The sequence below is a fragment of the Camelus bactrianus genome, chromosome 33, assembly GCF_048773025.1.
Source record: "Camelus bactrianus isolate YW-2024 breed Bactrian camel chromosome 33, ASM4877302v1, whole genome shotgun sequence".
NCBI lineage: Eukaryota > Metazoa > Chordata > Mammalia > Artiodactyla > Camelidae > Camelus > Camelus bactrianus.
This window is the reverse complement of record NC_133571.1, coordinates 19176226-19198720: the sequence shown is the minus strand read 5'-3', so window position 1 is coordinate 19198720 and position 22495 is coordinate 19176226. Positions and strand designations below refer to the sequence as shown.

At 46.5% G+C, this 22495-nt stretch overlaps 2 protein-coding genes and 1 long non-coding RNA gene across 4 annotated transcripts in view; 1 reads left to right on the top strand and 2 right to left on the bottom strand.

The window, feature by feature from the left end:
* Positions 1 to 4767, bottom strand: part of DCPS (decapping enzyme, scavenger) — a 33122-nt gene extending 28355 nt beyond the window's left edge. Inside the window, exons 1-2 of the mRNA XM_010961682.3 lie at positions 4536 to 4767; positions 3123 to 3297 (exon numbers count right to left, since the gene is read on the bottom strand). Of these exons, the coding sequence (XP_010959984.2) occupies positions 3123 to 3297; positions 4536 to 4736 (376 nt within the window). The 5' untranslated portion in view covers positions 4737 to 4767. The remainder of the gene's footprint in view (positions 1 to 3122; positions 3298 to 4535) is intronic.
* Positions 4768 to 8992: 4225 nt separating this feature from the next.
* TIRAP (TIR domain containing adaptor protein) lies at positions 8993 to 22484 on the bottom strand. Of its 2 annotated transcripts, none has more exons than XM_074356958.1 (6): positions 21971 to 22484; positions 16130 to 16349; positions 15243 to 15366; positions 14890 to 15048; positions 12689 to 13336; positions 8993 to 11755 (listed from the first exon to the last, which is right to left on the bottom strand). In XM_074356958.1, exons 4-6 carry the CDS (start codon positions 14954 to 14956, stop codon positions 11736 to 11738), a joined length of 735 nt encoding a protein of 244 aa, XP_074213059.1. In that variant the 5' UTR covers positions 14957 to 15048; positions 15243 to 15366; positions 16130 to 16349; positions 21971 to 22484; the 3' UTR covers positions 8993 to 11735. The 2 variants fall into 2 exon arrangements, with proteins under 2 accessions (XP_074213059.1, XP_074213058.1); XM_074356957.1 differs by lacking the exon at positions 21971 to 22484 and adding an exon at positions 21539 to 21741.
* LOC141575852 (uncharacterized) lies at positions 17029 to 19350 on the top strand. Its single transcript, XR_012503808.1, has 2 exons — positions 17029 to 18569; positions 18785 to 19350. It is a non-coding gene; the product is annotated as an uncharacterized LOC141575852 (long non-coding RNA).
* Positions 22485 to 22495: the final 11 nt, after the last annotated feature.

The following is a 22495-nucleotide window of genomic DNA, read 5'->3' as shown; positions in this document are numbered from 1 at the left end:
GGGCGCTTCCTATTTGTTAGATGAACACAGGCACTCCGAGTCTCTGCAGTTCGTAAATGGCGAAGCCAGGATCCCAGCCCAGGTATGTCCGACCCGAGGCTGCTCCTAACCCCTGCACTATATGCTAAAGCTCAGAAACAGCGCGTTGCCCCAGCGTGTTGCACAAGGAAGTGTTAGCATTTGGCTGGGCTGAACTCTGACGCCTGTGCTCTGTTATGTCAACAGGGTGGGGGTCCGAGAGTGCCTCACTGAACAGCCTCTGGTGGTCAGCTGAGAATCTGAAAGGGGTAAGTCAGGAGACTGCAAAACCTCAGGCTAGAGGAGAAGAAATCTGCCAAAGAATGGAGAAACACCAAAAGAAATCATGAGAGAGGCCAGCTTAGAAATGAGTTGGTGACTCTGCCACTGAGACTGGAGAGGCAAGGCTGAGAAGGCTCCAGACAAGAGCCAAGGAGCCGGCAGCAGAGACCTTGGCCTTGCTGCCACCTTGTGGCTATGGAATGCTCAGTCCACAGGGCAAAACAGAGATGGGCAGGTCTGTGGGTTCACTCTTCAGGGGTCATTTACTGAGCCCCTAACGTGGGTCTGGCTGACTGCTGGGGCCTGGAAATGAGTCTGACATGGCTCCAACGTTCAAGGTCCACTGTTCCCTCCATCAGGCAGAGACCCAATCCTGAGAGGTTTACTTCCCCCTTTTCATAATAATTTGGGGGGTGCCCCTCCCCCAAACAAGACTGGGAAGGCAGAGATGGTATCTTCTTCATGCCTGAAGCTCCAGTATCCAGCACTTCCCAGTACCCAGTGCATCAGAATAATCCTATGTGCTAAGTGCTTCTAAAGACAGCACATCTGATTCTCACACCTGACCTGTGAGATCACCAAGTAGAGATGCCAAAGAGGTGTTTATTTCAATGTGAGCCTGGAGTTCTTGGAGAGGTCGTAGATGAAGGAACAAAAGTGAGCACCACCCATATACACAGACGGTGTCTAAAGACCAGTGCCTCTCAACAAGTTTAATGTGCATATGGCTCACCTGGGGTTTTTGCTAATCTGCAGATTCTGATTCTGAGGTTGGGAGCGGGGTCTGAGATTCTGCGTTTCTAACAAGCTCCCAGGTGATACCAATGGTTGCTGGTCCACAGACCACACTTTGAGTGGGAAAAATCTAGACCAGAGGTTGACAAACTATGGCCAGGTCAAATCCGGCCTGTGTCCTGGTTTTCTATATCCAGCAAGATAAGAGCAGTATTTTTTTCATTTTTAAAAGGATTAAAAAAGAAAAGAATACGTGACTGAGACCACTTGTGGCTCACAAAGCGTAAAATATTTATGCTCAGGTCCTTGACAGAAAGAGTCTACCAACCCTGATCTGGAATGCCACCCGGGGACGTGGGTATAGCCAAATGGGACAGGGCTGGGGACGGAGCCCTGAGCCAAGTATTTATGACTTCCTTACCGCCATGCCTCGTTCAGGCAGAAAAAATAAAAGCACACTGCACTGTTTGTGTGCTAATACTCATGCTAAAGAGACAGTGAGCCCTGGAAACGATGAGCTAAAGGCTCAGATTCCCAGGTGGGAGTGGGGAGCACTAAGGAAAAGGGTAAACATTTGGGGTCCTGACTGGGGACGAAGACCTGCTATCTGATAACTGACAGCCTCTTCCATTGCTTATCTTGGGAAAAAATGACAAGAACAGACAAAGCAGTGGCCACCACCAACTGTGTGCAGTACACAGAAGTACATGTGCTGGAAAAATAAAAAGAAGAGGAAAGGCTGTGAATTCTACGGGGTTGCTCCTTGAAGCAGAACCTTCCGAATTCTGGCCGGGGTGGGGAGAGAAGAGGGGAAGGTGAGGGGAAGGCGTAGCCGCAGAATGGGCTCCACGTCGTGTGTAGCTACAGCGCCTTCTGTCGCGCCTCCGCCACCTTTGTTGAGGACTGTATTGCTTAAATGTCAATGCCTGAGAAAGCAAATACAGCTGGCCATTTCTGTCACCGTGCATCAATCAATCTGGCTCTCTTTCAATAAAGGACCAGGCTGCTTTGCTTTCAGCTGTGAAAGGTTTACTTGTCTCACATCCAGCGCTCACGTATATTTCCAAAGGACAACAATAGCACCCTTTCTTGGGGCGGGGTGGGGGCAGAAAAGACTAAAGCTATCAAAATGACAGTGGCAGGATATCTGTAAAGCCAAGCTGTTTGTAAATGCTGGAGGGCAAATAAAGACAGAAGGATGTTACAAAACTGTCATGTGCTGCAAAGCAGATCCCAGCATTTCCTTGTTGGAAGGAACCTTCAGTGTCAACCCGTCTACCTCCTGCTTTCCACAAAGCTGCCTCACATCACAATTGGCTTTGGCACAGAACATTCTTCTTCCACATCTTAATAAATTAAAAGACACTTAAAATCAAAAACAAATCCCTGCCTTTTGATCTACGAACTCCTTCCTTCTCAAGCCCCCACCCCTCGCTCACACTCGTCTCCCCAGCAGGGAGGGAGTTCTTCCAAGGAAGCAAGTGATCGTGCGGCACCCAAGACACTCACTGCTCATCCCACAGCCGCGTGGTGAGCAAGTCCTCAGTCTACTCAAGCTCTCAGTTTTTCTGCCACCTATTTGCTGTGTGATCTTGGACAACTTCCTTAACCTTTCTAAACCCCAGTTTCCCCACCTGTAAAGTCCTATCACAATACGGCCGTTTTGAGGATTAGATATGACGACACACGTAGAAAGCTCAGAATGGCGGCTAGTACGATAGTTGACAATCCCTAGAATTCAACTGGAAGATGAAACTGTTCTACTCCATGAATCACCCTCCCACCCCAAAACACATCACACCGGAGCTGGCTTTCTCAACCTCAGCACCACTGTTTGCTGTGCGGACCATCCCACATTTTCTAGGATATTTAGCAGCATCTCTGGCCTCTACCCTCTAGGTACCAGCAGCACCCCTGCCTCCCTGGTGCTGCCCATCAAAAATGTCTTCAGAGATTGCCAAATGTCTCGCTCCCCCTTCCACGGAGAACTACTGCACTAGAATACGTAGATCAGTTAGGGAATGTTCACCATGCCCCCTCCCTCCCCACTCTCCCCACAGGCAGCCCCCTCAGCCCCACTCGCTTACCACTCAGCTGTCTTGGAGGGAACAGGTGATAGGTGCTGTAGATATCATTGGAGAACTGCAGCTGGAGCTCAGGGCTGCCAGTCAGGACCTGGGCCACCTGGTCCACCTGAAACGGCGTCTTCTCCAGGATCACAATGGCATCCTCTCCATCGCCATCCCCAGAAGCCTCATTCACCTGTGGGCAGAGCCATAGGTGAGGCCTGGAGAGCAAAGGTAAAAGTTCCTGGGGCCTCTGTGAGCCCAATACTTGGGCTTTTCTTCCCCATAGTCTTCCCTCTGGGGAAGTCTAGTCAATGGCACTCACGTTTCTTCTCCCAAAGAAGGCATCTCATTAACCCACTTGTGGCAGCTCTCACATCTTTTTTTCTAAAAGATGCAAAGCTTCTCAGGTGTCTTCTGTTTTAGGCTCACGAGGACTCTATCAAATTCTCCTCACTTTACAGATGAGAAACTGAGGTCTAGAGAAAATTAAGTGACTTGCCCAAGGTCACACGAATAGTCACTGTCGAAATAAGCTAGAATCTGGGTATCCCAACTAGCTTCTAGCTCAAAGGTTCTCACGGCTAAAATTTTCAACAGGTGCTGCAGACTAAAGACAGGTAGGACTGAAAGAACCAGACAGAACCTTGTGAAAAACAAGAGCCACAGAGAGAGGCATGGAAGCCTCGGCCCAGGTCCCCCTGATCTTCCCAAAAGTGAGAGCTCCTACCAGTTCTGGGGAACTTTTGGATAGCCTCCTCACAAGTTCTTGGGATGGTCTCCAGCCTCTCCTTAACCCCTGCTAGAGCTGAGCACATGATTTTAGGGCCAGCTGTGTCTGCCTGTCTACCCGACGATACTCTGCACTCCAGAAGGTCAAGGATGCTAACTTCCATCTCTACAACCCCTGCCCCAGGCCCGGCAGCGCATAATATGTGGAAATGAATCACCAATTTAATAAACTCTCTCCTCTGTTAAGGTTGAAGTCCTGTACAGCCAGGATCATATCTCTTATAGTCTCCATGTCGCTGCCTGGGGCCTGGGTGAGCAAGACCGCCGAGCAACATTTACTGGGTCCCTATCCCTTACAGATTTAATAAATGAATGATGAATGCTTCGGAAATTTAACGTCATTCTTCATTGGCAATAGATCTCCAAGTGTTAGTTTTTTATTTTAGTAAGAGAAGAATTAGGAAAACTAGCTGTACGCGTGTTAATTCCCTTAATTTCAGGGGTAATCGTGTCTCCTCCACGAACCAACTCCCCCCTATGATTTTAGTGGAGCACTCTGCCTCCCGCCCCGAGCAACGCGATTGGTATTTTCCGAAGAATCTCCCCCTCAAAAAAAAAAAAAAAAAAAAAAAAATTCCGCCTCAAAGGCGACGATTGGATCATTCCTTCCTGCATCACCACCCCAGGGCTGCCTAATGGTACCTTCCCGTGTAGGAAAATGATTTTGTCCCGCGCAGACTCCCTCAGCACTTTTTTCACTCTAAAGCCGGAGAAAGGTAGGCGCACAGAGGCAGAGGTACCATTCCCAACGCCTGCTTCCTTTTCCTCAGTGCTGGGCGCCTCGGCCTCCTCGGCGTCCAGCTCGCGCTTTCTCTTGCTGGGTTGGGACGCTGTGTCCGCCATGCTGCCGGGCGCGAGGTGTGCGCCTGCGCAAGCCCCGGCCGCGGCCCCGCCCCGCCCCTCCCCGGGCCGCCTCCTCCCACCTCCGCGAAGGGGCCGTGACTACGACTCCCGACGTGCTCCGCGCGGGAGCCTGCAGCCCTGCCGGCTCCAGGGAGCCTTGCAGGGCTGATCCTTGGGACCCGTCCAGAATGAGCATTTTAATTCGAATTACCTGTCTGTGGTCCCTTCGTGGAGGTCGATGCTGAGGAAAGAGAGAAGAAGGCAGCAAGTCCCTTAACAGGAGGGCAGAGAGCTACAGTAGAGAGGGCAGCCCCAGCCTCCCTGGGGGCCGGAGCTGGAAGACACCGTTTGGACTCTGAATGCTTTGACACCTTGTATGAATACATTTTAATCAGAATTGTACCGGTATTGATTACAGTGGAAAGAATGTTTCTGAAACAAATGTGTTCAGCCAATCTTATTTCTTTTTTTTTTTTTTTTGAGAGAGCTCGTAAAACCATTCCCATTTTTCAACCATTTTCATTTTACAAAAATTTTCAACGTGTTCAGTTCTTTATACATTGAGTGCTTTATGCTGAAAGGAAAGGTAAGTGAACAGAGACAGCTTCTATTCATTGCGTGCTTCTTCCCGTGTGGGCTGGAGGATTCTGCCCCTCTATATCCGTTCCTGAACCAGACTTGGGTCTTCTGCACTCAACCAGCCAATCTACTCATGCTGCGTTGTGGTAAAGGAAAGTACAGCTTTTACTGCAAGGTTCTCAAGGTGGAACCAAGCAAGAAGGGGTAGCTCATACTCAAAAAACTTGAACTCCCTGCTGACTTTCAGGGAAGGGTTCTTAAAGAAAAGGTGGGGAGTCAGTTGACCAGTGCCTGATCAGCTCTGTGGACATTCTTCTGATTGGCTGGTGGTGAGGTAAGTGGGGGTTATTTCAGGAATTAACCTCAACCTTCTGGCTGGAACAGCCAGTCTGCGGTCTTGCTAGTTGTGGTCAGCACCGAGTTTGCAGTTTACTTCTTCCACCTGCTGGAAGTTTCCGTATCTGCAAAATAACTCTAGGTTATGTCTCAGGATGTTATCTCTGGCCCTTGAGGAGAAACTATTGTTATTTAGTCTTGCTTGACTGTTTTCCTGTGTTTCTGCATTTTCTCACTTCTCTGATTAGATTGCTCTTTGGAACTCGAGGAGGGTCTAGGAGGCCAAAGCTTTTCTATATATAAGTGGCTGGGAATATGGGGGCTGGAGGGAGGGGGTGCCTGTCCCCTCACGGTGTCCTGCTTGGTTTCCCCCAGTTTGACCGTGTGTCTACCGTGCTACCCGCGGATGTGGTTTACAGCATGAATATGATTCATCTATCAGTTTCTTTTGTTTCTTTTTTTGGCCATATAAAATTTTTACTTATTGTTTCTTTGCAGCCTCCAGTTCTTGAGCACGCCATTCCAGGGACCAGCAGCATGTCAACATCACCTCCTGAAAACTCAGTTCACCTCTGCTGAAAGTTGCCAACTGAAAAAAATGCACAACCTAAAATTTGCGAGTTATTATTTGGCAAACTTACTGAGAAATATAGCCCAGGAGACAGCCTCTCAAATAATGCTGAGGAACTGTTCCAAAGAGGTAAGGGAGGAGCCAGGATATATGAGTTTTTGCTGGTAAAAAAAAAAAAAATGTATTTGAAAATCAAGATATTACTTATTACAAAAAATAGACATCTCGAATTAATGATTTTATTGCTTTTCTATGTATAGGAAGATGCAAGAGTCTGGGCTCACTGAAATTATTCCTTAGATATGTGTCTTAAGTATCTGGGGCCAATACCCTGTTTCTCTTCATCCTGAATTCCCCTCAAGGTGCTCCATTGGGGCGGCTGCCATGGCTGACGCCTTGATGACAGGCAACATTTGTTACTTACTGAAATGACGGGCAACATTTTTTGTCTGCAAACCATTGGTGTTTTCTACTCATCATCCATCTTTTTTTTTTTTTTTTTTAATTTGGTGGGTGGGAGCATATTGAGGAGAAGGGTTTCAAAGCACTGTTGGGTGAGCTTGCTGTGGTCCACTTCAATTTCTAGCACTTTCTCTAGCTTCCCTCCCCAGTCCCCACAAAAGCTTCAGTGACCAGCTGGACTATTAGCAAGACCAGTTGAAATTATGGGGGCTTTGGTAGAAACTTCAGGGGAGTGAAGTCTCTGCTTTCTAGAAAAAGGCATTTGTCTGTTGATAATTTTTTAGTCCAGCTTGTTTGGAAGCATTAGAAGGCTCTGCACTGCCCTATCCAATAGCCACTAGCCACATGCAGCTATTTACCTTTACATTAATTAGAAGTAAATAAAATATAAAATTCAGTTCCTCAGTCATGCAGCCACGTTTCAAGTGCTTAATAGCCACATATGGCTCATGGCTACCATCTTGGACAGCAAATGTGGAACAATTTTATCACCACAGAAAGTTCCCCTGGACGTTGCTGGATTAGAAGGTTATCACTGAGACGCCCTAGTCTTTAAGCTTTAATCCTTCCATTTTCTTGTGGAATGTCAAAACTTCTCCCCCATTTTTTGTTTTTTAAAGAAAGACTAGACACTTCCATTTCAGGTTTTATGATATCCTCAAAACAAGTCAGCTAAAAACACCGGAACATTCCAGATGCAAAATTAAAAACATACTTCTGGTTACATTTCTGCTCTCTCAAGAACATAAAATTTTCAGAAACGAAAAATGTGGGAGCATAAACCTATAGCATCATAAGTGGCTACGAAGCTGGAGTTCTAAGGGTGATTGCTGGTTTCTAGGACTTGAGAGCCTTGGGCTTTGACTGTGATGTTGAAGGCACAGGCCTGGGCTTGTGCAAGTGAGGGGCTGGAAGAGAGAACTTCCCAGAGATCTCTAAAGGGCCACCACCTCAATGAAAGGGCCAACTATTAAAAGAAAAAAAAAAAAAAGCTGCCCCACTAAAGGAGACAAGATATTTAGGAAGCTTATCTGCCTCAACATCTGGCTGTGAAATGAAGAAAGCAGAAATCCCATAAAAATTTGTGATCACCATAATCACAGACCAATCTTCATGCAGGTTTAGAATTCAGATTCATACTGCCCATGGGATCCACGAATTCAAACTGAAAAATCTATGTAAAGCAGTCTTCTATTCTTTACTATTTACTGTATACCAGATTGACTCTAGAAGAAATGAAAAATCTAAATAGATCTATAACTCTTTAAGACCCTGAAACTGTGATTTTAAATCCTCCCCCAACCCTTTGCAAAAAATGCTGGGCTAAAATGGATTTACAGATGAGTCTACTCAACATTCAGGGACAATTAATTCCAAGCTTTACTTCTTCACTGAATATTATTTCTAAAAAAAAAATTATTTCTAGGGGCAAGGCTATAGCTCAAGTGGTAGAGCGCATGCTTAGCATGCACAAGGTTCTGGGTTCAGTCCCCAGTACCTCCTCTAAAAATAAATAAATGAATAAACCTAATTACCACCCTCTCAAAAAAAATTGTTTCTGAAGAAAGCTGGTATAACTGGTAACAAAAGCGGAAAAGGATTACACAAGAAGGGACAATTATGGGCCAATCCTACATACGGGCATAGATGTTATATCCTAAAGAACATGTTGGCGATCTGAATCCTGTGATTTATAAGAAAGGTAATAATTCATCACGGTCAATTTGCGTTTACCCCAGGAATGTAAGGCTGGCTTAACACTAGAAAATCTAATGTTATTCACTGCAGTAACCATTTAAAAGGGGGAAAACCACATCATCTCGGTAGATGTAGAAATTTTATATTAAATTTCAAACCTATACAAGATAGGTAAAAGTCTTAATCAACTAGGAACAATAGTAAACTTACAACTTGTTGAAAAATATGTACCAAACCGAAAATCTACAACAAATGTCACATGTAGTGGTGAAATGTTTGAAGCATTTCCTTTAAAATCATGATTTAGACAAAGATAGCTACTATTGTCACTTTCAACATTTTACTGGCAGTCCTAGGCAGCAGAAAAAGACAAGGAACTATAGTTTTTGTTTTGTTTTGCAAATTATATGATTGTTTTTTATAGAAACCCAACAAAGCCTACAGTCTTGTAGAATAAATAATTCAGCAGTTTGCTTTAGGTCAATATGAAAAATGCAATCCTTTCTACCAGTAATAGACAAAAAATATAATTTTTAAAATACACTTTATAGTAGCAATAGAAAATATGAAGTACTAAGGAATAAATCTCATAAAACATGAGACTAACCAATATGGAAAAGATTTACAAAGTTTTATTGAAATACATTTAAAGATATAAATGGAGACATACCATTTTTTTGGTGAGAAAGATTCAGGTATCATTAAAACATCTATTCTTTCCAAATTAATCTCAATGTAAATCCAGTAAAACACTAATTGGCATTTTCCTGGCAACTGACAAATTGAATAAAGAATTTATATGAAAGAGTAAAGGAACTGTGATTATGAGGAGTAAGAGGCATGGGAGGACTGGCAGGTTTATTGAGGCTCACTAACCACCACCGTCAGTAAGCCACTGACGCACGGATGCACGAACAGACAGAGAGGAGCCTGAACGCCCAGGAGTAGACCCCTGAGTATGACAACATGGCAGCAGTGACATCACAATCAGTGGGGGGAAGGATGGACTAGTCAGTAAATAATGGGTATTCAAATGGGAAAAACAAATGGCTCTCTGACTCAGACACCAAGAGGAATAACAACAAAAACAAACTCAAATAAAACATCCAGTTGGATTAAAGACCTAAATGTGAAATACTTCGAGAAGAAAATATAGGAATAGGGAAAGACTTCCTAAAGAAGACACAAAAAGCACAGACTACAAAATAATAGGTAAAAGTTTTTATATAAAAAATAAAACTTCTGTTCTTTAAAATATGCTGTTATATTGTGGTCATATTTTTTAAAAAAAACTACTAATACATACTTAAATATTTAGGAAAAAAATAATACCTGGGATTTACTTCAAAATGATCTAGTGGGGAGGGAATGGGTAGGTAATAAATACAAGCTTATCTCTGGTAATGGTTGAAACTCGATGATAGGTGTATGAAGGTTCATCAAACTTCCTCTTTCATTTAGTAGAAAAAAAATTCTTTTTCATAAAAAAGGCAAAAGGAAAAGAGAATATTATGACAATAGGATACCAGCTTTCAACCACCAGATTAGCAAACATTTAAAAATCTGATAATCCTACGTGTTAGCAAGAACATGAAAAAGTGGCAACCCTTATAGGCAAATGTAGGAACAAAAATTGGCACAACCAATTTGGAAGAAAATTTAGTATCGTCTTAACAAAACCGAAGAGGTGTATTCTTGACTACCCAGCTGTTCCCTATCTAGACTAAATTCTAGAAAATCTTGCTCCTGGAAACATTTACAAGAATAAAAATGTTCATAGGCTCATTGTTTTTAATAGCGAAAGAACTGGAAACAACCAAGTGTCCTTTTCTGAAAGAATGTGCAACTGTAAACAGTGGTCTATTTACATAACGGAATGAAAGTGAGCTTCCTGGAGCTGCACGTGTCAACACACATCTTACAAACGTGGTTTATAAAAAGGATTTTGCAGAATATAAAGATAACACCATTTATGTAAAGTATAAAACCATGTAAAAGTAAGTATGTTGTCAGGGCTGCGTACATGTGTAATAAATTCCCAGAGAATAGCTAAGAATGATGCATTAAAAATTCAGAATAGTGGTGACTTCCGGTGGGAGAAGGGAGGAGAATGGGGAGTGTAAGGTTTTGCTTCTAAGCTGGGTGTTGGGTACATGAGTATACATTATACTATTCTTTAGTCCTTCCATATGTAATAAGATAATTTGTAATTAAAAATAAAAATTTTTTCACAATATATACAAATAGCGAATCATGTACACTTGAAACTAATATGTCAATTATATCTCACTTTAAAATATATAAATTCCTTGCAGTCAAAGGAGGAGAAATGGTAGGGGAAAGTGAGAGAAGAGACACAAAAGTACATGTTGGGGGACTAATAAATTCATTTCAATTCAACAATCAAAACAACTTCTATTGAGAACAGTTGAATGAAACTTTGACTATCCTACAAGGTACACGGTCATCTGCCAGAAGAAGTACGCTGATTCTTCTGAGTGCAGAGGGGAGGGAGCTACCGGAAAAGCATGAATTCTGGCTGGCCAGACCCCCGATGAGGCCCCCAGATGTCAAAGCATCGGCGGGTGGGCTTTTGAACCCAGCTGAAGGGGCTGAGCTTTCCTCTCCTTCACCCTGCCTGCTCCCTGTCCGTTCAGAATGGTTTCTAGGTTTGAGCCTTTAATGACAGGCAGGCAGTAAAAAGAAATACAGGACCGTGCTGAGTATGTCTTCCACGTAGCTTTCAGAAGTGAAGGCCGTCCCTGGGAGGCAGCGGGAGCAGCAGTGTGAGTGTGAAAGACTCATGCTCCCTCCAGCCGCCTGCTCAGGGCTGCCCCGCGCAGCTGGGAAAACCACCCAGCTGAGGCCAGCAGTCTGGGCTTCCGGCTTCTTAAGCAGGCGAGTCCCTTCGTCGGGAGGAATGCATCCTTCGCCAGCACCTGATTCCATGGGAAGAAGCCATGGGCACTACGTGCCAGGCTGCATATCCAATTAGGCAGGAGGCAAGACATGGGTGATCATCTTGGTATCAGCAGCTCCTCCCACCTCTGCTTTCTGGCTTCCCCATGGCCTTCCTGGGGGAGTCCCCAGCTTCCCCAGGCCTTCCTGGGGAAGTCCCCAGCTTCCTCACTGCCTTACCTGGGAGGGTCCCCAGTTTCCCCGGGGCCTTCCTGGGAGCCCACAGTAATGGAAGGCATAGGCAATCAGATCCCAGGGTCACATACAACATGCTGCCAACTCGTTCCTTACAACTCAGCATATCTGCTGGAATCCAAGGCCCTGCAAGGCCCTGGGCTCTCTAACTCCATTTCCTGCTTTGCTCCAACTTTCTGGGTCCCATGGTGAGCGAAGTGTCAGCTGAGGCTCTGCAGATCTGAAAGATACCAAACAGAATCAGGGCTTGTCCCTCTCCTCAAATCCCAGCATCTCTGTTTTTCCCCACAGGCCCCTGCCTCTGCTACATTTTGGTCTATTTTACTTACAAACCCACTGTAACATTATGCCCCTTCCCTGGGTATGTGTGTCCTAGGCAAGTCTTTCCTACTATTTTGCACCTGTTTGCCTTACTAAACCAATACTAAACCAGGGTCCCTCCTGGCATCTTCCCAGCTCTTGGTGGTCATCTCCAACTGGACCTCAGAGAGAGAAACCTCACACTATTAATACTAATAATGATAATAATGGCTATTACTTATTGAGGACTTGTGCGCTAGGCCCTGCCTGTTACGAGTACTTTACACGTGCCAGGCCCTGTTCTGAATGCTTACTTAGTGTATATACTTACTTAGGTATACAGTATCACTATCATTTAACCAATGAGAAAGCCCAGGCACAGAGCAGTTAAGTAACTTGCCCAAGTAACACAGTCTTCTAGAGTCTGCATTTGGAACTACAGGCACACCTTAGAGTGCGAGTTCAGTTCCAAACCACCGCGATAAAGCCAACATGGCAGTAAAGGGAGTCACGCAAATCTTTTTGGCTTCCCACGCACATAAAAGTGATGCGTACACTAGTCTGTAGTCTGTTAAGTGTGCAAACAGCATTATGTTTTTTAAACAATGCACAGGCCTTAATTTAAAAAAATGTTTTACCGGTTAAAAAAAAGGCTAACCGTCCTCTGACAACTCAGCGTTGCCGCAAACCTCCAACTTGTAAAAACGCGCAGTATCTGCTAAATGCAATAAAGCAAAGTGCAATACAAGATCCGCCCGTGCTGGGCCACAGTGGGCGTCCCCTAAAAGCCAAAGTAGAGCAGGCGCTCTGGCTGAAGCCCCTCCCCCCCCTTTCCCTTCATCCCACAGCTTACACCGCAGGACAGCCTCCTGGACTTGGCGAAAGCCGCCATCGGGGCCCCGGCCGTCCACGAAGTACATGAAGCGCAGTTCGGCGGGGTAGGCGGCTCTGCTGAGGCCTGACATCAGCGGGATGGTGCGGCCCTCCGCGCCGGGGGCCTCGCTCAGCGCCTGCAGCATCTGGTACCTGCACCACGGGTCCCGGAGGAAGCCCGGGGTGATGAGCAGCACGCGGCAGTGGCTGCTGCTCAGCGCCTGGCACAGCTCGGACACGATGGCGCCGCCTGGGGTGGCATCGCGAAGCTGCAGGAAGCAGCGCAGGCGGGCAGCGTGGCCCTCCAGGTAGGAGACCAGCTCCTGGGCGGCCGCCAGGTCCTCCTCGCTGTGGCACACGCACACATCGTAGTCCTTGCTCCAGCGGCCGCCGCTGCTGCTGCTGCTGCTGCCGCCGCCGCCGCTGCTGCTGCCGCCGCCGCCGCCGCCGCCGCCGAGGCTGCTCTCGGCGCCTGCGCGTGTCGGTGTTGGGGTGGAAGACGCCTCTGAGCAGGGGCCCAGGGGTGGGGGGCTGTCCCGTGAGCTCGGCTGTGAAACGTCACTGGGGGAGCATTCCGGGGAGACGGGCGTCTTCGTGGCCTTCTTGGACAGGGCCTGCCTGAACCAGTCTGTGGGGAGAAACACTGCTCTGGCCCCCAGTGCACAGCAGGGAGGAGCCACCCAGGCAGGACCCCACCCATCTCCCCTGCCCACCTTATTTCCACACCTGCTGCTCTGCTAGTGTGTATAGCCTTCCGGACTTGCCGCAAAGTCCCCCTTATCTTTAAAGGTTTGGGGATACATAAAACTCTGGCTGTTTTATAAGTCAATGGGGATGTCATGTCCAGCCTGTCCGCTATAGTTAACAATACCATATTGCATATTTGAAAGTGCTAAGAGAGTAGACCTTAAAAGTTCTCATCACAAGAAGAGAGGGGAGGGTATAGCTTAAGTGGTAGAGCACATGCTTAGCATGCAGGAGGTTCTGGGTTCAATCCCCAGTACCTCCTCTAATAAGTATATAAATAAACCTAATTACCACCTCCCTAAAAAAAGTTCTCATCACAAGAAGAAACAGAAGTCTATAACTATGTATGATAATGGATGTTAACTAGACTTACTGTGGTGACCATTTCACAACGTATACAAATATTGAATCATTATGTTGTATATCTGAAACTAATAGAATGTTATATGTCAATTATACCTCAATAATTAAAAAAACACACAAACAACTTTAGTATAACAATATGAGAGAGGAGAAGAAAAAAAAAAAGACAAGAACTCTGGCTGTTTATACCAGCCTGACTGGGAAGAATGACTGCCTGCTCCAGGCCCTTTGATTTGTGGTAACCCTAGCCTATCCTAACCAGAACTTCCCATGAGCTGACTAGTCAACCACCTGGGAGACTGTTAAGTAGAACCACGCGAAGCTGGTAAAGATTAGTCCCCAAACCCACTCTCAGCACTGAGGGGAGGTGGATTTCGATTAAGGGGCTCCCCATTATGGGAGGGAGAGAGGGGCAGGGATTGGCATGTGTTTGGTCCTGAGAAACCCGAGCTTGTGGCTAAATGGGTAAAGTGTGGGAGGCGGCCACTGCTCAGAGCTCCTGGAGAGCTTGGAGCTGAATGACTCAGAACCACGCTTTGGAGTCGGGCACAGATTTGACTGTGGACCTGCTGTTTGCTTTCTGTATGATCTGAAGCAAGTCAGTTTCTGTGTCCATTTCCTCATCTGTAAAATGGGTTCATTTTAGCTGTTGTTGAAGATTAACTGAGATAATGGAGTGTGTGGTATATTGTGAGGACTCTAGATGATTTCAATTCAGCTGTCTCCTTCTTATAGGGATAGAAAGTCTGGTGTTCTGGAGATGGATTTGTTTGCTCTCTCTGCTTGGCTCCTTCCTTGGAATGGTTCTGAAGATGTGGGCGACAAGAGACACAGTGTAAAGCACTCAGCACAGTAGTTTCCAGGCTGGGAAGAGGAGCTGAGCACACCTGGAAAACCCGTGAGCCAGAGGACTGAGGGTTCCCTGATGGACGCCTCCTCTTCTTGCTCCCCACAGAGCCTCTGGGCACCAAGGTCAAGGCAGGAGCCCCTGTCGTCAGCCTTCCTGCCTCTCTCCAGGGCCCATATACAGACCAGGCAGCCTCCTGGAATTTGGAGTCTGCATCCACTCACCAGCCATCCTGCCCAGAGGCTTCCTGGACCTGGAGCGAGGAGCTGGGGAGGAGGTTGATGATGCCATAGTGTTGGGCTCCGAACTAACCCCATGAGACCAGGCATTGGTAAAGTGGGAGATGGGAGGGGACCCAGTCTTGACCTCATGGAACAGCCATCCTACAAGAGACAGAGAGGATCACAAAAGCCACACTCCCCTTCCTCCTGGCCCCAGCACACAGGCTCTGGATGCTCGTTCTCTCCTTGTGCCTGACAGAGGCTCAGTCTCATCCCTTATGGGATTAGGGACAGATGGCCCTGTGATGAGAGCTGCTTTCTAGATAAACCCCGACCTGTGTAGCAGTCAGACTTACAGCGTATGAACTCAGCATGACCAGGTCAGTGACTGTTCTCTGCTCCACCCAGCTCGGAGAGCATTTGGGATCTGCGGAAGGGCGGCCAGCAGGCAGCTCTTTATAGGAACTTCCTGTGTAAATGCTGAAATCAGAGAAGAACGTCCATTGCTGTTTGGTCAAATAATTACGTATCGAGGCAGACAGACGCTTAGCAGTAGAGAGAGGGCACGTGTAAGAAACCTCCAAGTCTGCCTTCCCCTGAATCACTCCCTCCATCCCTCCCTCCCCATCTCCCTCAGCTGTCCGCGGGGAGGTAGTGTCACACAGGGGTGAAGACCGAAGAGTCTGCAGGCAGAGCACCCAGATCTCTTATTAACCGGGGCTTTTGGCAGACTCCATCTTGCCAAACTTTAGATTTTCCATCTGTGACATGAAATGATGCTAGAGCCTGCTCAGCATTACTGTGGAGATTACATGAGATGATTTGTGTAAACTGCTAACGGTCCATCGCATACAATGCCCAGAAAACAGTATGGGTTAGTATGTGTTTAAAATAATCCAGATATTGGATGGTTATGTTATGTTCATGGTTTAGAAGACTCAGTATTATAATCAGTTTTCCCCAAACTACTCTTTTTAAAAAAATTTTTGTTTGCTTTTTTAGGGGGGAGGTAATTAGGTTTGTTTGTTTGTTTGTTTGTTTAGTTTAGTGGAGGTGCTAGGGATTGAACCCAAGACCTCATGCATGCTAGGCATACACTCTACCACTGAGCTACACCCTCCCCTCTAAAACTACTCTTTAGATCTATGCTACCCCAAATTTCAGAAAGTTTTTGTTTTTTTGGAGGGAAGGGATAGTCAAACGGCTTCTAAATGTACATGGAAGTGCGAAGGACCAGGAGTACCTTAGACGGGCAGCTTGCCATGTTCCCTGTCTAGCACAATGGACAATGTCCCTGATGGTGGAGGTTCTTTCAGCCTAGGTTTCTGGGAGGACACTTCCTGGAGCAGAGCCCGCCCTGATTTGTGATGAAGCCACTACATTCTAGTGACACTTCTGAAGATGAAGGGCTGGCGGAGAACTTGGCTGTAGAGCAAGGTCTGCTTCCTCACGACTTGATGGACCTGCAGAGGTCAAAACAGTCAGAACAACGGGTATGAACAGACACACCGAGACAAGAGTTTCCAAAATTTAAAGGCTGTCCACCAGCGTTGGACAACAGTGCTTTGTTCTGCTAACTGCTGAACACCCTTATGCCAAGATGAAGCACAGAAGACAAGAGATACTGATGACTCACGAAAACATACCCAAGTTCAAAAAAAAGGAGAACTTAAGCTGCAGCAGCAGAGGGTGGGGGTCGGGGGACGGAAGGAAGAATTGGAAAGGGCTATGGGGCCAGAGGTATATTTGGAAAAGAAAAGCAGATAGCTGCCAAGCCAGCCAAAAGGACATGAAAAGGAGAACATTAGCAAGAGCCTGTGTTTCTTTTCCTACCCAATACTCTGGATCTCAGACCGTAGAAGTAGTGAAGTTGCGCCAATGCCTGGTAACCACTGTTAGCTTTTGAAATCCTTCTCCTGCTCAGGGGTTGCTGTCTCTTGACATCTTCAGTGCAACCTTTCAAGATGTTCTTCCCCCTCCCCCCTCTTAGTAGATATAATGTCACTCGCTTTTGATATTATTTAAATATTTTTAATTGCATTTAAATTTGAACATTCACTATTTGTCTTTGAGCCACTCACAAACTGAGAATTATTTGATATTTTTAATGATAGCCTACAGGTTCCAAATTAACATAACACTTAACAGATGTAGATTTAAAAGTTTCAGTTTCTCATTTTATCAGATGACTTACCCTTTTGGCAATACATGGTGCTTTTTGGTAATTGCCTTTTTTTATTGCTTGGTTAAGAAGAAATCCAGTTGCCTAAGAGCCACTGGAAGTGGCTTGGTAAAAGCCCTAGTGATTGACATTATGGAAAAGCTTAGACAAAGGAAATAACAGCATGTCTGACACAGGATAATTGAGCAAGAGTGCGGGTAAGTGCCATTAACCGTACACACTGCCTGCTTCCTAGAAGCCACAACCCTACCGCACTTTCCTTGCTGCTTTTCAGTTCTTGTGCAGCTGAGGCCGTGGAGCGATCACACTCAAATGTGCTTTAATCTTTACAGGATTTCATGATAGTCACATATTGATCTATAGAAGCCATTGCTGTCAAGCAGATAAGAAGATAATGAACTCAAATCTCCAGCAGGAGGGTCTCATCACTATCTCTGTCTGTTCTTTGATTTGTTGTGTGGCCTTACGTGTAGTCACTTTTCCCTGTGCTTTAAAAAGAAATTCATCCAGCAGAAAGATAGAGACCTAAATACCTACTTTGGAGATAATTACAAAGACTTAACAGAAAATTAGTGAAAACCTTCTTCAAAACAAGCAAGAGTATGTCACCTTCAGTGTTCCTGGGATACTTTTTCAATATTATATGAAGGAACTTCATGCGTGAGGTACATACTATAAGGTTTCACTGTGTAAAATCCGAAGTGTATTAAGTATTCTCCAGTATCTAACTGGTCTCTGGTATCTCTCATACAGGGAATGTACTGAAACCTATGCAGGCCTATGATTAGAATCTGTATCCTGTGTAACTCACATTACATTTGTGTTAAGCTGGAATCACTGTCTGTGGTAGATAGGACGGTGGTCCCCCAAAGATGTTCACCTCTCAATCCTCAGAACCAGGGAAAAGAAGCTACCCGACTTGACAGAAGCAGACTTTGCAGGTGTGACTAAGGAGCTGGAGATGGGAAGACTATCCTGGGTCATCCAGGTGGGCCAAATGTAAGCACAAAAGTCTTAGAAGAGGAAGGCTGGAGGGTCAGAGGGAGAGAGGAGATGTGACAGCAGAAGCTGAGGTCGATGTAACGTGGGGTCGTGAGCAAGAACTGCGGCAGCTTCTAGAAACTGGAAATATATATATAAGATCATGTGTGTATATATGTATATGCATACATACATCCATATTGTATACATATGTATGTATGTGCATACGTGTGGGTGCCAGTGTAAAAGTCCATCTCAGCAGCCTGGAGAGACACTCCCTTGCTGACTTGGGAGAATTTTCCATGTCATGAGAGGGCCGGGTATCAAGGAACTTTGGACAGCCTCCAGAAGCTGCGAGTGGTGTCCAGCTAATGGCCAGCAAGAAAACAGACCTCAGTCCTACAACCGCAAGGTGATGAATTCTGCCAACAAACAACCCGAGGGGGCTTGGAAATGGATCTTTTCTCATTTGCACCTCTGATGGCGTCGAAGCCCCAGCTGACACCTGGACTGTGGCCAGGTGAGACCCCAGCAGAAGACTTTCCTGGGCCTTTCCCGGGCCTTTGTTACTTTTTGTTGTTATCAACAAAAGATAACAACAAAAAGTAACAAACTGGATCTTGGAAAACAGTTTTTTAGTTTAAAAAAATTCCCTTTGTTTTGAAACTATATATGTACTCAAGGCCATTTTTACCTGAAATGGTGTGAATTTATTTTGTATTTACTTTGCTGCAGGTCTCACGTCAATATACGCAGGCACTGAATGCCATGTGGATTGTGTCAGCAGTGGATTTAATGATGGATGCAGTTTACGAATTATGCCTTTGTACATTAGTTCCCTTTTGAGCTTACAAAATGACGGCTATTTATGTATTTTTGAAAATTACCTTGGGGGCTGGGTTAGATTTTTTTTAAAACCCTACAATTTTTAGAGAGGAACTTTAAGAGGACTTCCACTACCAGAGTAATAAAGACTTACTCTAAAGCAACAGTAATCAAGGCACAGAGATATTGGTGCACAAGGTCAGACAGATGGAAGAATAGGGTGTCCAGAAACAGACCCCTTCCATACAGTCTCCTGATTTATGACAAAGCTGACACTGCAGTGCAGGGGGAAAGCTGGCCTTTTTAATAGATGGTGCTGGGTCAATTTAGACAGCCTTGTGTATAAAATACAGCTAGTTTATTTTTACTTATTTATGAATCTTGACCCATATATCACACTATACCAAAAAAAAATTTTTTTTCAAATGGATAGTAGGTATTTGTGAGGATAACAATAAAGCTTTTAGAGGAAAATATAGGAGATTAGCATCTTGACTTTGATTATTTATCAGATTTTTAAAAATTGAGATATAACTGACATGTAACATTACATTAATTTCAGGTGTACAACACAATGATTCAGTATGTGTACCTACTGGGAAATAATCATCTCAATAAGTCTAGGTAACATCCATTAGCACACAAAATTACGAATTTTTTTCTTATCATCGGAACTTTTAAGTGCTACTCTCTTAGGCACTCTCAAATATACAGTAGAGTATTATTAACCATTGTCACCATGTTGTACATTACATCCCAGGACTTATTTATTTTATAACTAGAAATTTATACCTTTTGACCACCTTCACCCATTTCAGCCACCCTCTACCCTCCCAAGATAGACAACGATTTCTTTTTAAACTAGCCATAAATAATAGAACCATAAGGGAAAAAATAATAAATTGGACAACATTAAAATGAAGAACTTCTATTTTTCAAAAGACATTGTTAGGAGAGTGAAAAGGCAATCACCTGAGAGAGAGAGAAGATATTTAAAAAATATATATAGCCAATGTATACCATATCCAGAATTTTTAAGAGCGCTAATCAACTGGTAAGAAAAAGAGAGACAATCTCTTGGAAAAATGGGCAGAAGAATTGAACAGATACTTAACAAAAGGATATCCTAATGCCCAACAGACATATGAAAAGATGCACAATCTATTAGTCATCAGAGAAATGCAAATTAAACCTCAGTGCAACCCCACTTCCCACACACTCAACAGAGTGACTGCGATGAAAAAGACAGACAATATCAAGTATTGGTAAGAGAGTGGAGGAACTCTGGTGCTGCCCGTGGGAGTGTAAATTGGTACAAGGAGCTTGAAAAACTGGCATTATAGACTACAGCCGAACACAAACACAGTGGTCAGTTCCACTCCTAGGGATATACTCAACAGAAGTGCTTATGAATATTGACCAAAAGACCAACATAAGAATGTCTCAGCAGGGGGAGGGTATAGCTCAAAGTGGCAGAGCACATGCTTAGCATGCACGAGGTCCTGGGTTCAATGTAGAATGTAAGAATAAACTGTGGTCTATCCATAAGTTCAAAATTACACTTCAGGAAAAGAAATGAACTGCTAAATGCAACGTGGGGCAATCTATATATTAAGTATAAAACATCATACACAAAAAGTACCTGAGTATGATTCCAAGTATCAGAAGTTCAACATTAAGTAAAACTATTTATGTTGTTAGAAGCCAGGACAGCAGTTACCCGTAGGTGAAAGTAGTCCCTGGGAGCGGGCATATAGGAGGGCGTCTGGAGTGCCAGTAATGTTTTACTTACTCTGAACGCGGCTGCTCGGGACTGTTCACTGTGTGATACTGACTAAGCTGCACACTTAAGAGCTGCGCACTTCTCTGTACACAGGTTGCAGTTCAGTTTTTTAAAAGGGCTTTAAAAATAACTAGATGTGACTTCCTCTGACAGTCGGGTCATTCCTGACCCTCCGAGTCGCCTAGGTTAGGTGCGTCAGCTCCGCGGTTTGTAGTCCAAACCTCCCGTCTCTTAGCGGCACTTGTGTGTGATTTCTAACGTCTCCAGGAGGAGGACGTGGGCGCACTGTCCTGTTCACTGCTGTCACACGTTGCCCAGCCCACGGTAGATGTTCGAGAAATGATTGTGTATAGGATTCCTCGATAGGCCCTTAACCCTAAATAAAACCCTGTCCTCGCTGAAACACTGTCACAAAGGCCATCAGAAGGGCAGAGGGAGAGGCTGCGACCGGAGCAGAGGAGGCGAGGAGACTGTGGGAGGAAAAGAATCTACAGTTCAAGACAGAAGCCACCTGGCCGAGCCAGGCTCCTCAAGCTCAAGGAGGGCTCCCTGCACCGGCTTCTCGGCGACAGAGAAGGTGACAGGTCTCTCCGAGGGCCTTTCCACCCTGTTTCCGCCTTGTGGGTGCTACACGGCAGCCAGGTGAAGGAACGCAGAGAGGACGGCGGTGAGCCGCGCAGAGGGGCCGCAGGGAGGGGCAAGTCCCGGACAGGTATCGGGGGGATTCGGGCCGCTAGTGGGATCGGACTCGGGGGTCCACCGGACGCAGGGGTCCACTGCCCGCGGGGCCCCTGCCGGTCCTGCCGCCCTCCTGACCCGCCCGGGCCGCAGGGCCCCGCCGCTCCCGCTCCCGCCCGCCCGCGCCTCCGCCCAGCGCTCACCTGCGCCTGGGTGCGCGGCGGCCCCGTCGCGGTGTGGCCGGTGCGGGGCGCGGGCTCCGGCGGCGCCGTGCCGGCCGCCCCGCCCAGGGAAGTGCCGCCGGCCGCCGGCCGCCGGCCGCCCGCTGCCCCGGAAGCGCCGAGGCGCCTGGCCCGCGGCCCCTCCTCCCGCCGCCGCTCCTGCGCTCCGAGTGCGACCCGAGGGGGCACCCAGTCCCGGGCAGCCGCGTCCTTCGTGCCCGCCTCCCCCGGGCCGGCCGGGACGCTCGTGGGCAGCTGCGCAGCCACTGACCCGCCGGAAGCCTGGAGATGAGTCTTCACTCCCAAGTTCCCCGAAACCCACCAGGAGAACCGGCAGCCAATCGGGGAGAAAGAAAGAAGCCCTTATTTCATTCATTGCCTCCCCTCAACACCCTGCAAAGGAAGCGTTTATACCTTTTTTCTTTTGATACAATCGAGGAAAATAACGCAGGGAGATTGAACGACTTTTCCAAAGGCCGCACACAGTGAGTTGGTAAGGCGGGGCTGGAACGCGGAGAGGGCGGCGCCGGGGCAGCGGGGAAGGCAGCCCCGGGCCGCGCGCACCTGGCACGCTCCCCTGGGCTCCGGTCCAAGCGCGTGGCCGGGCGCTGCTCTGCGGGCGCTAACGTGGAGTGTGACCCGCCGGGCTCCTCCCTACCCCTCTGCCTCCACTCCGCGATTTAGCCAGGACACCCTACTTATTAATTCTTGGCCCCAGGCTTTTATGTATGCTTTTTCCCTCAGCCTGGGCTTACCGCCCCTGCTTTTCCGGTTCCCACCCCCCACCCGCCCATTCACTTTGTTAAAATGCCGATCCTTTAGGCTCAGCTTCCGAGGTCAACTTCCCCGGGAAGCTTGCCGGAGAAACAACACCCAGCGGGGTGGGAGTCCGCGTCCTGTGCTTACTCCCAGCGCCCAGGGACTGCACTGTACCCGATC

Excerpts from the sequence above, each read along its gene's own strand:
- TIRAP (XM_074356958.1), bottom strand. The coding sequence starts at position 14,956 with ATGGCATCATCAACCTCCTCCCCAGCTCCTCGCTCCAGGTCCAGGAAG. Across the intron at positions 13,337-14,889 it reads GCCTCTGGGCAGGATGGCTG|ACTGGTTCAGGCAGGCCCTG; the intron begins GTGAGTGGATGC and ends TTCTCCCCACAG. Across the intron at positions 11,756-12,688 it reads CCAGGAGGCTGTCCTGCGGT|ATCTGCAGAGCCTCAGCTGA; the intron begins GTAAGCTGTGGG and ends GGTATCTTTCAG.